General features: G+C 41.2%; 1 protein-coding gene and 2 non-coding genes across 3 annotated transcripts in view; 2 read left to right on the top strand and 1 right to left on the bottom strand.

The window, feature by feature from the left end:
• The window catches only part of LOC136863735 (uncharacterized), a 212,350-nt gene extending 204,384 nt beyond the window's left edge, over window positions 1–7,966 (bottom strand). The window contains exon 1 of the mRNA XM_067140089.2: window positions 7,913–7,966. Within this exon, the coding sequence (XP_066996190.2) occupies window positions 7,913–7,966 (54 nt within the window). The remainder of the gene's footprint in view (window positions 1–7,912) is intronic.
• Window positions 4,919–5,021, top strand: LOC136865067 (U6 spliceosomal RNA). Its single transcript, XR_010859452.1, has one exon. It is a non-coding gene; the product is annotated as a U6 spliceosomal RNA (small nuclear RNA).
• On the top strand, window positions 5,578–5,684 carry LOC136865066 (U6 spliceosomal RNA). The gene has a single exon (XR_010859451.2). It is a non-coding gene; the product is annotated as a U6 spliceosomal RNA (small nuclear RNA).
• Window positions 7,967–18,903: the final 10,937 nt, after the last annotated feature.

Here is an 18,903-nt window from a genome sequence, read left to right as displayed (position 1 = left end):
ATATGGAGGATGGAATGATATTATTAGGAGATTGGAATGCAAGAGTGAGCAATAGAGTACCGAATTATGGAAGGAAGGATACTGAAGTGAGGGGTTACAGAAGAAGCAGTAATGACAAAGAGATGAATAGTAATGGTCTAAAATTGATAGAGTTATGTGCTATAGAAAAATTATATATTTTAAATGGGTGGATGGAGGGAGACAGTACAGGAGAATTGACGTTCATCACATCGAAGGGAGGGAGTGTGGTAGATATAGGAGTAAGCTCGGAAACAGCTTTAAGGAAAATTATAAGTTTTGAGGTGGTAGAATGTGGATCAACAGAGCACTTGCCCATTAAGATGAAATTAAGAGGGGAAAATGGTAATGAAAAGAGAGGGTTAGGAAATAAGATGAAACATAAAGAGAGATGGAAGTATATTTGGAATGATGATACGATCGAGAAATTGAGAAGGGAGCTAAGGGTGAGAGGTGATAGTATAAGAGTAGAAGCTGAAAGGGTGCTGGAAGAAGAGAACATAGATAATGCGTTAAAAGTAATAGAACATCCGGTATGGGAGGTGGGAAAGAGAGTGAAGATAAGAGAGGAGGGAGACAAAAGAAGAGCCATGGGATGGTTTGATGAAGAATGTAGCAGAGAACGGAAGATAGTGATGACAGCACTAGCAGAATTTAAGAAAGGAGGGAAACAGGAGAAAAGAGAGGAATATTGTAAATTAAGAAGGGAATACAAGAATTTACTGAAAGAGAAAAAGAAATGTTGGAGGGAGACGGAAGCGGAAAGAGTGAATAGATATTGCAAAGAGAAAAGATTTGAGAGAATATGGGAAACCATAAACTATCTTAAGAGAGATAGGTATACGGGGAAGGGAACAGACATAGAGGAAAAGGAGTGGGTAGGCTACTTTACGGGTCTTTTGGGTGGGCGAGGTGACTGGCAAGAGGAAAAAAGTATGACATCAATACGAAGAGATTTACAAGTAGGAGTACAGTTACTAGATGGAGAAATAACAATACAAGAAGTAGTTAGTGTGTTAAGTAAAGTAAAAACGAAAGTAGCGGGCGGGGCAAATGGTATAAACAACAGAGTCTGGAAGGAAGTAGGAACAAATGAATCGATGCTGAAGGTGATGGTAAATTTTTTTAACAAAATGTGGGAATCGGCGAAATTTCCTAGAGAATGGAGAAAAGGAGTATTATGTCCGATATACAAGAATAAAGGGAGTCGGAGTGATCCTAATAACTACAGAGGAATTACACTCCTGGACTCGCTATCGAAGGTGTACACAGGAATTTTAGCCAATAGGATCATAAATTGGGCAGAGAAGTATGGAAGGATTTCGGAGTTTCAAAATGGGTTCAGAAAAGAGAGGAATACGGTAGATAATATATGGATTGTGGATACCCTAATCACGAAATATGTCAAGATAGCAGGGATGAGATTGTATGTAGCAGCAATAGATTTGGAGAAAGCCTTTGATGCAGTGAATAGGGAGGCGCTGTTTACTAGGCTAAGGGATATTGGGTTATCAAGGAAAATGAGGATGGCAATAGAAGGGATATATAAGGAAGTAATGGTAATGATTAAGTTACAGGGGGGTGGGTTGAGTAAATGCACAGAATCCAAGAGGGGTGTAAGGCAAGGTTGTAAACTGTCTCCGATTTTATTTTTATTGTTTATTAACAATATATTAGATAGTCATGGAGGGGAGGGCTGGCATTGTCCTTGGATAAGGAATCGGGAAATACCGGGTCTGCTTTTTGCAGATGATTTATTGATTATGTCGCTAACACCAAGGGGATTGAGAAAAGGATTAGAAGAGGAGGTGGAATATACTAAGAGATGGGGACTTAGAATAAACGTGCAGAAGACACAGATAATGATATGCAGGAAAAGAAAAGGCAAGAAAGAAAAGAAATATTGGATAGTAGAACAGGAAGAAATCAGAACAAAGAATAAAATTGAGTATTTAGGAGCGATAATTAGCAGCAATGGAAAATGGAAGGAACAGACCAAAAGAGCTTTATTAAAAGGGAGAGGAGCACTTGCAGTAGTGGCGGTTTTAGAAAACAAATTCCCGGAAATTAAATATAAAATTCAGAGAATGGTGTTCCAATCGATGGTGAAAGGAAGAATGCTATATGGAGTAGAAGTGTGGGGATTGGAAGAAAATAGAAAGGAATTAAACCGGGTGGTGGGAAAATTTAGTAAGATTATGATGGGGGTTCCTAACTGTACAGCTAATGTGGGTTCTAGACTAGTATGTAAAGAATCGGTAGATATTACGATAGCAAAGAGGATAATGGAGTATTGGATGAGATTGGAAGAAGGGAAGGGAGGAGATTTAGTTCAAGAGGTGTATAGATTCCAGAAAAATATGGAAAATGAGGAATACTGGGTGAATAAGTGCAAAACGATATTACGAAGGATAGGGTTAGGAGAATGGACTGAAGGATGGGGAGAGAGGAAAGATTGGGTGTTGAGCAAGGTGGAAAAGAGAGTGGCTGATATAGAAAGACAGAGTTTAATAATGGAATGTAGGGAAAGGAACTCATTATCAATATTAAATAAATTAGTAGAAATTACAAACCCGAGAACTGAATTTGAGGGTAGGAGGGTTAAAAGAGGTTTATACTGGTGGGTTATGGGAATTCCAAAAAATATAGGATGGATAGGTAGAGAAAATAAGAATAGATGTATTTTATGTGGAGAGGGGTGGTCGGATTTGCATATATTTTCCAAATGTAGTGAATTAGAAGAGTTGAGAAAGAAAGTGTTGAATAAGAAAGAGATAGAGAAAGTAGAAAAGGATTATAAGATGAAGGCATGGCTATGCAGAGAATGGGAAAGAGGATCGAATTTATCGAAATATTTAAATTTGGTTAGAGCTAGGTTTATAAAGAAATTAAGTGAACAATAGAAGGATGTCATGTACCAGTAAATGAGTGACAGAAAGAAAGTTTGTAAAATTAAAATAGAAATAAGTAGTGGGTCTTTTTATATCATTATGACGAAAAGATGTAAAGAAGAAGAAAGATCGATGAGGAACAAGAAAATATAGACATATTGACAATTTATGTAGACATATGATGTACAAAATATGAACCTCGTGTTATAACGTTGTCAATATTGTGGATAAGCTATGTAAAAGTATTATAAGAGAGTTGAACAGCTGTAGGGATAGAAGGGAGCTGGAAAGATGTGGAAAAGGGAGGGAGGGGGGACATAAGAGGGAAGGATGGGGGGAGAAAGACCCATCCCTAGTCGAGATAAGAAAACATGTCCGCATATTAACGGAGAGTCATGATGGGAGAAGGCAGTGTGTAGTAAGACGATACAGACTAGTAGACGGGGCAAAAGATAAGAGCGAGACGAATCGCATGATGGTCTGGGTTCCAGCTCAGCGATTCGACATGAAGAGAAGGGGAGGGAACACATTGCGATAGAGATTTAGGTGGGTATGACATCTGACCCACGAATGTGGCTGACAGCGGCATCATGGGTGGAAGGGGTTCCCTCATTACCAGGGGATGCTGCGAGCAGCCAGTTGCTTTCCTTTTGGCAGGTATTTTAGATGTATGTAGTATAACTTTAGTTTTAGTGAAGGGTGGTGCTGCTTATGGTCTGGCTAACCGCCTCTGCAGCGCCACCAAGGTAGTTAATGGTTTGTTTAGTGTAGGGTGGAGTTACCCATGGTATGGTTATCCGCCTGGGTGACGCTACTAAATTAGTAGGGACGTAGGTAGTAGTTCAAGGGGTGTAGAGTAGTGATTGTTTATCTATAGTTTTGTTCTTTTATTTCTATGTGTTTTGCATTATTTATTACCTGTGATCGTTTGGTGCCCTAACATATGGACAGGTCATCCGCCTTTGTTAGGAGCATCGTAGTAGATTTAGTGAGGTAGTTTAGGTAGATTTTAAGAGAGGATAGTAGACATTGTATGTTTGCCTTTGTATTTTTGTATCCATTTTGTCTTTATTGCTGGTAAGCCGAAGGTGTAAACTAGGGTGGCAATAAAGAAATGTTCTAATTCTAATTCTATTATTATTATTATTATTATTATTATTATTATTATTATTATTATTACAGCAGCACCTGGCACTATTAATTTATGGATATTCTACTCAAAATATCCTGTGTTTTCCTTCATTACTTTCCCAGAAGAAGAACTCAACTCGAATGCTATTCAACCGAGCCGGGGGCAACTCACGACTCTAAAGCTGAGGCCTGTATATTCCTCCACAAGCGGTTTAGGAAGTCACATTCATGGGAAACCTGAGGTTTGAATCCGAGATATAGTAGTTGCTGTCGCGAGCGTAGTCTTTCCTTTCTCTTTGCCCACACTAACAGCGGGAAATTCTTTGGATGTTACCATATTTAATGCTGCGTGGCACACCGCAAACTTAGGCTCAAGTACTTTGTATTTGGGTGAGAAGGTGACATACTGTATCGTAGACACTGCATCCTACTACCAGACCTCAGTAACCAACACAGGGTATCAGGTAGTTTCTATTTTACGCAATGTAAATGACTAAGCATAGAGACGTATGTGACGGTAATCTATGTTGAACTATGGGCTTCGAAAACATTAATGCTCGATTAAATAAATTAAATTTCGTGTAGCTATTTCTAACCGGCAGCCTCTGTAAGGCAGACCATCCGATGAGGGTGGGCGGCATCTGCCATGTGCAGGTAACTGCGTGTTATTGTGGTGGAGGATAGTATTATGTGTGGTGTGTGAGTTGCAGGGAAGTTGGGGACAGCACAAGCACCCAGCCCCCGAGCCATTGGAATTAATCAGTGAGGGTTAAAATCCCCGAACGGCCGGGAATCGAACCCGGGACCCTCTGAACCGAAGGCAACTGCGCCGACCATTCAGCCAACGAGTCGGACAGAATGTCTCGATTATGACGTAGGATTAGTTCGTACTCGCTTCGGCGGTTTATACAGACAGAGAAAAGACTAGCATGGCCCCTGCGATAGGATGGCACGCAAAATCCTGAAGCTTTCAAAATAAATCACACAGAATGTATATAGGGATATCCCTTTCATATAGATCAGAGGTATTCCGAACTTTTCATTCTAAAATATGTGTCAGTTTGTTCCTCCCATTGACTAGGTATGTAAGAATGCTTCCTTATGTTGCATTGCCTTCTTTTAAAAAATCGAAAGTCCACACATTCACTCCATTTATTTTCAGTTAGTAGTGTATGTAGTACGATAGTAATTGTTGTATTAATAATTATATTCGTATATATATATATATCGTTGCTAGGCTGTGACACCTCGTAATTCCACTCACGAGGAAACCACGTCTTGCGAAGGCGTACCGCGTTGCCGGAGGGGGAACAGAAGAACAGAACGGTCGAATAATTGGGCTATCATACAGCACTGAAAGGGGTAGGAACACTATTCCGGCCATTGCTGACCGCTCAGTTTTGGGCTTCTTCCGTAAACTTTATTTATGAGTTTTTATTTTCCATCCACGATACATATATATATATATATATATATATATATGCTGAACAATGGGCTTCAAAAACATTAATGCTCGATTATGACGTAGGATTAGTTCGTACTCGCTTCGGCGGTACAGGTACTAAAATTAGAACGATAGACAAAAGACTAGCATGGCCCCTGCGATAGGTTGACACACAAAATCCTGTAGCTTTCAAAAGAAATCACACAGATTGTGTATAGGGATAGCCCTATCATATAGACCTGTGGTATTCAAAGTATGTACCCGTACCACCAGGGGTGCGCCGGTCATTCCATACACAATGCATTGTCGTTATTATTCAGTGTTGCGGCTTAGCTGCTTGCCTGACATTCCGATGACAGTGGTTTGGTTCCTGGTGTTGCTTGGGAGAGATTTTCAGTTGAAAATATCGTGATGTTAGAAGGGCATGAGACCTTAAATTCCCGACCACAGCCCTATCATGCCTCAGTGCGCGGATGGACCCTGAGCAAGCGGGATAAGGTGCGTAAGATGAAGATGATGATGATGATGATGATGATGATGGTTGATATTATTTGGCATCCAGCAACAATCATTTGCTATTTCTGATATAATCGCAATATACTCTATTTCGGGGTTACGAAGATAATACAATTGTATTTTGGGGGTATATCAACCAAAAGGTTTGAATACCACTGATATAGATTAATTAACGACAACCTAATAAGCTCCTCGATATGCGTGACTTTTGGTAGCGTGATTGTAGCCAAGGAACCTCCAGATTTACGTGCAATTAGAATCATTTAAAAAATCCCACGTACGTGGACAAGATTCAAACCGTTGCCATTTTGGTGAGAATTTCACTCGGCTCTCACCCGAATTAATTACAGGAAGGTCCAACTCGTTGGCTGACTGGTCAATGTACTGGCCTTCGGTTCAGAGGGCCCCGAGTTCGATTCCCGACCGGGTCGGGGATTTTAACTTTCATTGGTTAATACCAATGACACGGGGTCTGGGTGTTTGTGCTGTCCCCAACATCCCTGCAACTCACACACTACACATAACACTATCCTCCACCACAATAACACGCAGTTATCTACACATGGCAGATGCCGCCCACCCTCATTGGAGGGTCGTCTACCTTGCAAGGGCTGCACTCGGCTAGAAATAGCCACACGAAATTAGTATTACAGGAAGGCAAATTATACTGTTTATACGCATTATCGCTCTGTAATAAGTAAGTATTGAACCAACGTAAATGGCGTAGTCGACTAACCAGTGTCCTCCTGTTTCCAGGAGAGTGAGTTCGATCCTAACTTAGGTCGGTGGCATTTAAAGGTTAGGTCTTTATGTGATTAACGTTAGCTTCCTACATATTAAAGAACACTTGCGAAACAATTATTTATTATTATTACAGTAAAACCTCCGTTAACCGAAATAAAGAGTAGGTTCGTGGTTTTGGGTAGCGAAAATTTCCGATAAACACTGAATGGGGATTTCGGTGTTAAAGATAGTAAACGACTCTTACAGCATTTTATATTGAAATAAATGTTTGGTTCACTCTATTTAAATTATACTACTACTGAACCAATAAAAAATATGAAGAAGAAAAATCTGTATGTACACTAGGATGATTCAAAAATTTACAAATAACTGAATTTCGCAAAGCGATCAATGTACATAAATTATAAATCTCAAATACAGTCCTACTGTTTATCTTACGCAAAGAAAGTTTTTCCCCGTAAACTGGACTAGTATTATAATTTCAAACAAACAACTTGCCATTGCGATTAAACGATATTTCGGTTAATATGGTTTCGGTTAACGGAGGTTTCACTGTATTGCTTATGTAGGCCTGCTGAAGCTAGCTATTTTAACGGCAGGTTTGTATCAAGGGTCCCCAAAAGTATCAGTTTACATATTATTTTCTTGAGAAAATTCAAACTGAGATAAACTGAAAATATCTGTAAGTGGAATACAAATATAGTGAAACTCCTAGGGCTACGGATCTTAGCACGAAATGTATTGTAGGCAGATGACGTAGATGTTATACCCCTTTTAAACAACAAGCAACAAGAAATGTACTATTATCCAATTTCTTGTACTACCATACTACTTTTCTTCGATCAACACACGTAATTGAAGAGTATCTGTTCGAAAGGTGCTATTTCCGCTTCCAAAAACTTAATCAGTATTTCGTCAACTTGCATTACAGTAGTTGAATATTATCGATTGCCACGTGCAATCCAGACCTGGAAGTTGTAATTCCTTAAATATTGTACCATACCCGCTCATTGGTACTTTCCATGTGACTTTTATTTGAGGTTCCCTGCGCTTTCCACACAAGTTTCATAAGGTGGAAATAGCACAATTTGAACAGACACTCCGCAATTGTGAACTACTTTATTTTTGCAGGTCACAGAGCGATGTACAGTATTTACAAGAGACTTACCCGAGCAAGACACAGCTGAGCGACGAGCAGGATGGCGAGGGCAAGCGTTCTCATGGTGAAGTGAACCGGCCTTGGGGAGGTGTCAGCTTATAGCACCGGGCTCCGGAAGTGGAACAATACTAGGGAAGCACCGATCTCTGGTTGGCATAATATGGTCCATACATTCGGGAAACTGATACGAGGAACGGAGAGAGTATAAACGGTGTAATAAGACCACCTCAGTCAATGACGACAGTCTGAAATATTCTTTAATGTAGTGAAGGAACCTCAAACGCGAAAGAATATGTAGAAATTAGTTTTAATTTTTTGCGATTCATAACTAATAATAACGGATGTTGTAAGCATTTGCCATTAGCCATCTTACTTCCGAAACAATTATGTAACTACTAACGTCAATGAAAAAATGTATGAGCTTTTTGTTCAGTCTTTCCTCTATAGGAGCGTTTTCCAATCTCTTTCAGTTAATGGACCTGTTAAAAACTTCAACGTTCCTATGGGATATTAAATCATAACATTAAAAAAAATATTTTTAAATATGTACAGTATTTATTTATTTATTTATTTATTTATTTATTTATTTATTTATTTATTTATTTATTTATTTATTTATTTATTTATTTATTTATTTATTTATTCTACTAGTTGAATGTCGCATCAACACATCGAAGGTTTTCGGCGACGTAAGGATAGGTCTTATGACGACGGTGGAATAAGTAAGGACTAGGAGTAGGCAGGAAGCGGCCTTAATGAAGATAGGCTAAAACCCCAGCATGTGCCTAGCGTGAAAATAGGAAACTATGGAAGATCATCTTCAGGGCAACCAACGGTGGGATTCGAACCCACCATCTTCCGAATGCAAGCTCATAGCTATGCGACCCTAACCGCAAGGCTATCTCGCTCGGTAGTATGCCTTTTAAAACAAAAATTAATCCAACACTGAAACCCTACGACATAATATGCCAGTATTATTAATAAATCTGTAAACAAAAATGTAATTATAATACACTGACTGACAGAGCAAATGCAACACCAAGAAGGAGTGGTCAGAACTTTATGCCAATTGCAGGGTAGACTGACGTCACTGAGGTATGCTCATGATGTGAAATGCGCCGCTGTGCTGCGCACGTAGCGAACGATAAATGGGACACGGCGTTGGCGAATGGCCCGCTTCGTACCGTGATTTCTCAGCCGACAGTCATTGTAGAACGTGTTGTCGTGTGCCACAGGACACGTGTATAGCTAAGAATGCCAGGCCGCCGTCAACGGAGGCATTTCCAGCAGACAGACGACTTTACGAGGGGTATGGTGATCGGGCCGAGAAGGGCAGGTTGGTCGCTTCGTCAAATCGCAGCCGATACCCATAGGGATGTGTCCACGGTGCAGCGCCTGTGGCGAAGATGGTTGGTGCAGGGACATGTGGCACGTGCGAGGAGTCCAGGCGCAGCCCGAGTGACGTCAGCACGCGAGGATCGGCGCATCCGCCGCCAAGCGGTGGCAGCCCAGCACGCCACGTCAACCGCCATTCTTCAGCATGTGCAAGACACCCTGGCTGTTCCAATATCGACCAGAACAATTTCCCGTCGATTAGTTGAAGGAGGCCTGCACTCCCGGCGTCCCCTCAGAAGACTACCATTGACTCCACAGCATAGACGTGCACGCCTGGCATGGTGCCGGGCTAGAGCGACTTGGATGAGGGAATGGCGGAACGTCGTGTTCTCCGATGAGTCACGCTTCTGTTCTGTCAGTGATAGTCACCGCAGACGAGTGTGGCGTCGGCGTGGAGAAAGGTCAAATCCGGCAGTAACTGTGGAGTGCCCTACCGCTAGACAACGCGGCATCATGGTTTGGGGCGCTATTACGTATGATTCCACGTCACCTCTAGTGCGTATTCAAGGCACGTTAAATGCCCACCGCTACGTGCAGCATGTGCTGCGGCCGGTGGCACTCCCGTACCTTCAGGGGCTGCCCAATGCTCTGTTTCAGCAGGATAATGCCCGCCCACACACTGCTCGCATCTCCCAACAGGCTCTACGAGGTGTACAGATGCTTCCGTGGCCAGCGTACTCTCCGGATCTCTCACCAATCGAACACGTGTGGGATCTCATTGGACGCCGTTTGCAAACTCTGCCCCAGCCTCGTACGGACGACCAACTGTGGCAAATGGTTGACAGAGAATGGAGAACCATCCCTCAGGACACCATCCGCACTCTTATTGACTCTGTACCTCGACGTGTTTCTGCGTGCATCGCCGCTCGCGGTGGTCCTACATCCTCCTGAGTCGATGCCGTGCGCATTGTGTAACCTGCATATCGGTTTGAAATAAACATCAATTATTCATCCGTGCCGTCTCTGTTTTTTCCCCAACTTTCATCCCTTTCGAACCACTCCTCCTTGGTGTTGCATTGTCACTGTCAGTCAGTGTAATTAAATATTGTGTAACAACATTCGTTTATCTTCAGACCAATCACATTATCAGTTTCCTACCGAATACGATATTAAGAGTCGAGCTAAATCTGTAGTTTAAATATGATAGTTTATTTAATTTTTTCTTCGTCTTCCTCCATCTCTTTCCTCTTTCCTACTTCTTGGTGGAGCCGCGAGTGCGGACTGTGTCGCACGTGTGACTTGGCCCTGTTTTACGTCTAGATGCCCTTGTTGACTCCAACCCTATTTGGGGGGATATATTTCACTATTGCCTGTTGTTATGAAGGTTAATATTGTGGTATGTTTTGTCTGTTGAGACAAACAGAACAATCAGTACCCGAAAATAGTTCACAGACAATAACCGCATATTTAAATACTGGAATACAACAGGGGTCAGTACTAGCGCCACTCCTAATTTCGATCTTCATTTCAGGACTAACTCAAGTAATTAAACATTGTCAATGGTTTGGACGACTTACAAATATAAACACATGTACAACCTCGTGACTTACCGACTGCAATAAATATAATGAATGACGACCTAGAAAGAATCAATGACCAAAATGGCAGTGTATCCTTTTAGCTACACGAAAATCCCACGCATGCCTCACAGACGTTCATACCCACATTAAGAGGCACTCAGTTATAATTCAAAGACACAGTTAAAATCTTAGGGATGATAATGGGCAAAAACCTTAGTTGGAACGATCATCTAAGAGGTATATGTCAGCGAGTGTTGTATTCCTTTTATTCCCTTAAGAAACTCAGAGATCTACTCTCCCAAAATGTAAGAAGACTGCTTATACAAAGTATGGTAATGCCAATATTCGACTACTGTGACGTGGTACACAGTAACCTGAACGCCTCACTTTCCATCAAACTCCAGAAGGCACATAACGCATGTGTTCGATTTATTTCAGATATGCCAAGGTTTAACCATATTTCTCCCACATTTGATAGACTTTCATGGCTCCGCTTAAGAGTGCGACGAAATTTGCACACTGTTTCATCGTATACTGAACCTTAACACTCCTGAATACCTTGCCACACAATTCCAGTACATAGCATCACCTTCTAGTATTCCTACCAGATCATCATCCACCTCAGTAATGAACCGAAGACTGTGACGCTGAACCAGGTGGTGTAATTAACCGCTCTTCATATTATGCATGTGTAGTAACAGAAGTTTGAACCCTATTGTCGGTAACCGCGAAGATGGTTAACCGTGGTTTCCTATTCTCACACCTGGCAAATGCTAGGACTGTATCTTAATCACGGTCACGGTCGCTTCCTTCTCACTCCTATCTCTTTCCTATCCCATTCTTGACATAAGACCTATCTGTGTCGGTGCAACGTAAAGCGAGTTATAAAAACGTTATTGTAACAGAAGGAAATACACTATTAGGAAATGAAATAAGAACTCTATACAGCCCTTTTCCCAGTAGATATGTAGAATCGTGAGGGCGTGCTGGAAGACTGCACGTACCCTCGTCTGACAGCAATACGTACCACTACTCTCGCAGCATGGGTAGTATCGTAGAGGAGACCATTACCACCCTGCCCACTGGAGTTCTACAGTCTGTACATCCCGCCGAATGGTGCACCTGAACCACGGTGAACATTGATGTGGATGACAGGTTTGGACGACCTCCTATCCGTGTACACAAATGCTCAATGGAAGACAGATCTAAAGGTTTTGATGATACTAGGCTTCAAGGGGCATCTTCGAGAACGCGATATATGGTTAATCTATGTCCTCGCAGAATAGCGTATCTCCCCTTGTTGTACGAATAGCAATAGAATGGTTTGGACGATGTTCCGGATGTATTGTGCATCGCTAAACTTTGTTGTTCAAAGACCACATGTAACAGTGGGAGGTGTTCCTCAGTTGGTAGACGCCACTCACGTAAGCGGCCAATATTATTACCGAAACGGAATCTGCTGTCGTCATTGGACACAATGCTGCAATGCTTCTCCAGTCGTTCATTATCGACGCCACTGATGGTGAGGCATGAAAGAAAGTCTGTCTACTGACATGAGTGATCATAGCTTAGCCTGGCTTCGGTCAACGGGTTTTGTAGAGTAGCATATTTCTTCAAGAAATGTGAAATTTCAGGATAGATATAACTTTCGCTGAAGAGGATTTGACTTCATAATAAGCTACAGGAATACATTAAATCACTTGAGGGAAATGAATAAGGAAAATCATATATGCTCACTATACTATTGGAAGGCAGTACATGAGAATGTCCAGTGTGTAGTGCTATAGAAGAATGAGGAATTGAGTACAATCCATCGAGTATCTAAGGACGATCAGCAGTTGCGCACCTGCACTAGTAGTACACTGCAGTATCCACTGCACTGAGAGGTTATGTTGACTGTTTTTGACATGCCAAAATGGCGTTGGATCCAGTCTTTTGTGCAGTTAACTAAGTTTGAACGAGACAATATAGCCTGTCTCTTTGAAGTCGAATGGTAATATTTACAGAATTCACAAAACGTTGGACTTGATGTCTCAACAGTGCATCTAAATAAAGGAACACATTCCCGTACGTCCCATTCCAGTCAACAGAAATAAACAGACGCACGCCGAGATAGTGGCATCGCTCGAGTGGCCACAGTAGACCACACAACCAACGCAGAACAGGTTATAGGCAGCGTCGTACAATATGTGACGGCAGGGACCATCTGCAACTGTTAGCTTGAAATTGGACTATGACTACGTGTGTCATTTGACTGAATCCTACTTATGCCTTACAGCCGTAATAATCCGCCTCCAGTATTGTTTGGAAAGGAGCAGCTGGCGAAACGAATGGCGATGACTAATTTCTGTGACGAGAACTCCTTCTTCCGCGAATATAATTACGGTCGGTTGAGTGTGTGCGTCGACCAGGTGTGTGACCACTTCCACAATGAATATGACATCAGCACACAGGACATGAATCGTTTAGTAAGGACCTGTAGTATCTCTTTACGTATAGTGTTTTTAGAATAATATTTAGCAGTACACAATACAACCAGAACGTCATCCAAAACGTTCTGCTCCCATTACTGCAAAAGCAGGGAGGTTTAATTTCCCAACTAGCCAGTCTCTGTCCGCATACTGCCTGTTGTGCAACACAACTTCTCTCTAAGGTTTTCACCGAATTCCTAGGACATTGTGCGAGGACCTGGATTGGAGGTCGTGTAGCCTTGTCTTCGACACTCAAGACAAACCTGGCACAGTTACACTGTCAAGTGGAATGAGCATTGAAATCCGTTCCTCTAGAACATATTCATCACCTCTACGATGGTATCTTTGTGAATATGGCCACATGCGTCAAATGCTGTACATTATACAGGGTGAAGCGTAATTCGCGCACTCGGGCGTCGCAGCGCGACTCCTCACATGCCAGCAATAAAGAAATGTCTCTTACAAGATTTCGTCTTGCGAGTATATCCGGCAGAAAAACGACGTTGAAGAATAGCAATCTGGCAACACTGTAACCACATGTAGGGTAACTATTTCTGTCAGCACAAGTTAGTCGTACTGTACAGTTGGTGCAGAGGGTAGAGTTTTTGGTTGGCATGCAGGAGGTCGATGGTTCGATCCTGGGTTGAGGCGCATTTTTATTTGCTAATTTCCATCTGACATTACCTACTGTAATACAGTAAGACACCGTTTCAGGAGGTCACATGTATCCTACATTTACCACATTCTGTAACGCTAAAACAACGTAACGTAACGTAAGGCCCTAACGAAATGTAATGGACCTGAACGAGGCAAGAATAATAGTTGGTACTAATCTATGGGACCATTGGAGGAGGGTACAAAGAAGGGTACAAAGAAAACAGGTTTCACATCTAGTAGATGAAGTGGTGCGAATAAATTCACGCCCACGACGTGGAAAGGGCGCCTTTCAAAGCTGACAAATGAAAACGATTGTTCGTCCATTTCTAGGAACGTAGTATGTAAGGGCAAATGATTTCTAGAGGACCCACTGCAATCGCTGTTGACGATTAAGATGCCAGATACCATACCACCTGAACTACATTTACGAAATAAAGAACATACGCCTCAACCCAGGATCGACCACTCGACCTCCTGCATGCTAACCCAAAACTCTATCCACTGCACCAGCTGTACAATACGACTAACTTCTCCTGACAGAGGTAGTTACCCTACATGTGGTTACAATGTTGCCAGATTGCTACTCATCAACGTCGTTTTTCTGCCGGATATACTCGCAAGACGAAATTTTGTAAAAGAGATTTTTTTATTGCTGGCGTGTGAGGAGTCGCGCTGCGACGCCAGAGTGCGCGAATTACGCTTCACCCTGTATATCTTATAGTGGTGCGAAAAACATTCCGCTCTTCTGGGAGAAGGATTCTATTCCGTGTGGTGTTTACTTTTTGTCAAGGTATTGCGCCCTGGTGGGGTGTGATAGGCGTCATTCAATTATAATTAATTATTGTGGAATATATATTTCATTTTCAGAAGCAAGAATGTCGTACTTTACATACTGTAAGTACAGACCAGTCCGAGATGGTATTGTGCAATCTGCCACAGACTGTTGTCTCCACTAAGATTAAGAAATACAATGGCCAGCAGAATTAGAATTCTCAGAAATGGTGACAAAGGGGAAAGAGAGAGGCGAGAGTTGTTGACAAGTTAGTGGAAAGATTCATCGCCGCGAGCGAAATTTGTAGTGGCAACCCCGTAAGAGCCGTGTGCAAAATTCCTAGAAAAGACGTCAAGGGAGCTCCAAGTTACTAGCAGGAGCTGAACGCAAGGTTGTCACTTGAAGAAAAAAATATGGAACTTCTCTCTCCCGCGCTAGCTTGGACCAATCGTAAAATTCATAGACCAGTAGCAGGCACGACAACTTCGTTGTAAGAAGCACTAGCAACCTTAACTCCACGGATTAAATTTATAGAAGGAAGTGATTAATAAATTCGGGATAAGGTGAATTTTAGAAGCCTAACCATACAATAAAAGTTATTAACTGAGGGAGATTGATTGGCGTAATCCTGAGAATTCATGAATGCTATCCGTTGATTGGCTGCAGGCAAGAGACGCCACAAATGGGCGCGAAATCTCAGCCTGGGATACAAGAGCTAAATTCGCAATTATATCAATTACCAGCGAACGATATTAGTTGAGAATTGGCATAGAGCCTTTGAGAACATAAATAATTGTAACTGCTACAAAATTTATAAAGTTAGTAATGTTAAGTATTTGGGATTATTAATTGATTCGAACATGAAATGGAATAGTCACATTACCGATTTAAGAAAGAAAATCAGAAGAACTGTTTACATATTTCATAATTTAAAATACATATCCAGTATGAAATTATTAAGAGAGGTTTATTACGCCTTAGTTCAGTCTATTCTTAGCTACGGAATTTTGGCATGGGGAGGAGCCTACAAAAATGTAATCAATAAAATACAGGTTGTTTAAAACCTTATATTACGAATAATGTACCAGAAAGGAAGATTATACCCAAGTAATCAATTATATGCTGAAGCAAATATATTTAATGTAAAACAGCTCTATGCCCTTGAAATATACAAATATATTAACAGAAACAAAAATATAATTGAGAACATTAAACATGAATATGCAACACGCAGTAAGATGTACCACCGTTGTATGTTATACAAACCGAAACTTAGCATAACAAAGCGCAATTTCTTGTACTTCATTCCAAAATCCTTTAATGTCCTTCCCGGTTCTTTACAAACTACTTCATTAGGTCAGAAAATGAGTCTGAAGTGTCTTAAATCTTTTGTCAGGGATAATAAAACTGTTATGGAAGAAATAACTAAATGAGAATATCACGTCACCATATCCAATTTTTATTCAATGCTCCACCGTGTGCTGTTGATCATATCCGTAATTCACTCATGCCCATACTCGTACTTCAGGCATCATTTTAACATATATATGTCTCTCTATGTAATTAATATTCTAAATTACCACACACAAGGTTTCACCTTACGTGGTATTTTACTGATATCTACTCGACTCTGTTGAGGTTAATGTGATTTTGTATAATAATAATAATAATAATAATAATTGTTGTTGTTTGAGTCATCAGTCCATAGACTGGTTTGATGCAGCCCTCCATGCCACCCTATCCTGTGCTAACCTTTTCATTTCTACGTAACTATTGCATCCTACATCTGCTCTAATCTGTTTGTCATATTCATACCTTGGTCTACCCCTACCGTTCTTGCCACCTACACTTCCTTCAAAAACTAACTGAACAAGTCCTGGGTGTCTTAAGATGTGTCCTATCATTCTATCTCTTCTTCTCGTCAAATTTAGCCAAATCGATCTCCTCTCACCAATTCGATTCAGTATCTCTTCATTCGTGATTCGATCTATCCATCTCACCTTCAGCATTCTTCTATAACACCACATTTCAAGAGCTTCTATTCTCTTTCTTTCTGAGCTAGTTATCGTCCATGTTTCACTTCCATACAATGCCACGCTCCACACAAAAGTCTTCAAAAACATCTTTCTAATTCCGATATCAATGTTTGAAGTGAGCAAATTTCTTTTCTTAAGAAAGCTCTTCCTTGCTTGTGCTAGTCTGCATTTTATGTCCTCCTTACTTCTGCCATCGTTGGTTATTTTACTACCCAAGTAACAATATTCATCTACTTCCTTTAAGACTTCGTTTCCTAATCTAATATTTCCTATATCACCTGCCTTCGTTCGACTGCACTCCATTACTTTTGTTTTGGACTTATTTATTTTCATCTTGTACTCCTTACCTAAGACTTCATCCATACCATTCAGCAACTTCTCGAGATCTTCTGCAGTCTCAGATAAAATAACAATATCATCGGCAAATCTCAAGGTTTTGATTTCCTCTCCTTGGACTGTGATTCCATTTCCAAATTTCTCTTTGATTTCCTTTACTGCCTGTTCTATGTAAACATTGAAAAGGAGAGGGGACAAACTGCAGCCTTGCCTCACTCCTTTCTGGATTGCTGCTTCTTTTTCAAAGCCCTCGATTCTTATCACTGCAGACTGATTTTTATACAGGTTGTAGATAATTCTTCGTTCTCGGTATCTGATCCCTATCATCTTCAGAATCATAAATAGCCTGGTCCAATCAACATTATCGAATGCCTTTTCTAGATCTACGAATGCCATGTACGTGGGCTTGTCCTTCTTGATTCGATCCTCTAAGATCAGACGTAAAGTCAGGATTGCTTCACGTGTTCCTACATTTCTTTTGAAGCCAAATTGATCTTCCCCCAACTCAGCTTCAACTTGTTTTTCCATTCTTCTGTAAATAATACGTGTTAAAATTTTGCAGGCATGAGATACTAAACTAATAGTGCGGTAGTTTTCACACCTGTCAGCACCGGCTTTCTTGGGAATAGGTATAACAACATTCTGCCGAAAATCGGATGGGACTTCTCCTGTCTCATACATCTTGCACACTAAATGAAATAACCTTACCATGCTGGTTTCTCCTAAGGCAGTCAGTAATTCAGAGGGAATATCATCAATTCCAGGTGCCTTATTCCTATTTAGGTCACTCACAGCTCTGTCAAACTCTGACCTCAAAATTGGGTCTCCCATTTCATCAGCATCAACAGCCTCTTCATGTTCCAGAACGAAATTATCTACATCGTTACCTTGATACAACTGTTGGATATGCTCCTGCCATCTTTCTGCTTTGTCTTCTTTCCCTAGAAGTGGCTTTCCATCTGAGCTCTTAATATTCATGCACCTAGATTTCCTTTCTCCAAAGGTTTCCTTGATTTTCCTGTATGCAGCATCTACCTTTCCCAGGACCATACAGCCTTCGACATCCTTGCACTTCTCCTTCAGCCATTCTTCCTTAGCTACCTTGCACTTTCTATCCACTTGATTCTTTAATCGCCTGTATTCTTTTCTGCCCTCTTCATTTCTAGCATTCTTGTATTTTCGTCGTTCATCAATCAGGTCTAGTATCTCCTGAGTTATCCACTGATTCTTAGTTGATCTTTTCTTCCTTCCTAACATTTCTTCAGCAGCCCTACTGACTTCATTTTTCATGACTCTCCACTCTTCCTCTACTGTGTTTCTTTCAGCCTTTTCATTTAGTCCTTGTGCAACATGTTCCTTGAAACGATCCATCACACTCTTTTCTTTCAACTTGTCTAGATCCCATCTTTTTGCATTCTTTCCTTTCTTCAATTTCTTCAACTTCAGATGGCATTTCATGACCAACAAGTTGTGGTCAGAGTCCACGTCTGCTCCTGGGAAAGTTTTGCAATCCAACACCTGGTTTCTGAATCTCTGCCTAATCATAATGAAGTCTATTTGATACCTTCCAGTGTCTCCAGGTCTCGTCCACGTATACAGCCGTCGTTTGTGGTGTTTGAACCAAGTATTGGCGAGGACTAAATTATGGTCAGTGCAGAATTCAACCAGCCGACTTCCTCTTTCGTTCCTTTGTCCCAATCCAAATTCTCCTACTGTGCTACCTTCTCTTCCTTGGCCTACCACTGCGTTCCAGTCTCCCATCACAATTAGATTCTCGTCACCTTTGACATATTGTATTAAATCTTCTATCTCC

This window comes from Anabrus simplex, chromosome 2, assembly GCF_040414725.1.
Source record: "Anabrus simplex isolate iqAnaSimp1 chromosome 2, ASM4041472v1, whole genome shotgun sequence".
NCBI lineage: Eukaryota > Metazoa > Arthropoda > Insecta > Orthoptera > Tettigoniidae > Anabrus > Anabrus simplex.
The sequence above is the reverse complement of the archived record's forward strand: the minus strand, read 5'-3'. Positions and strand labels throughout refer to the sequence as shown.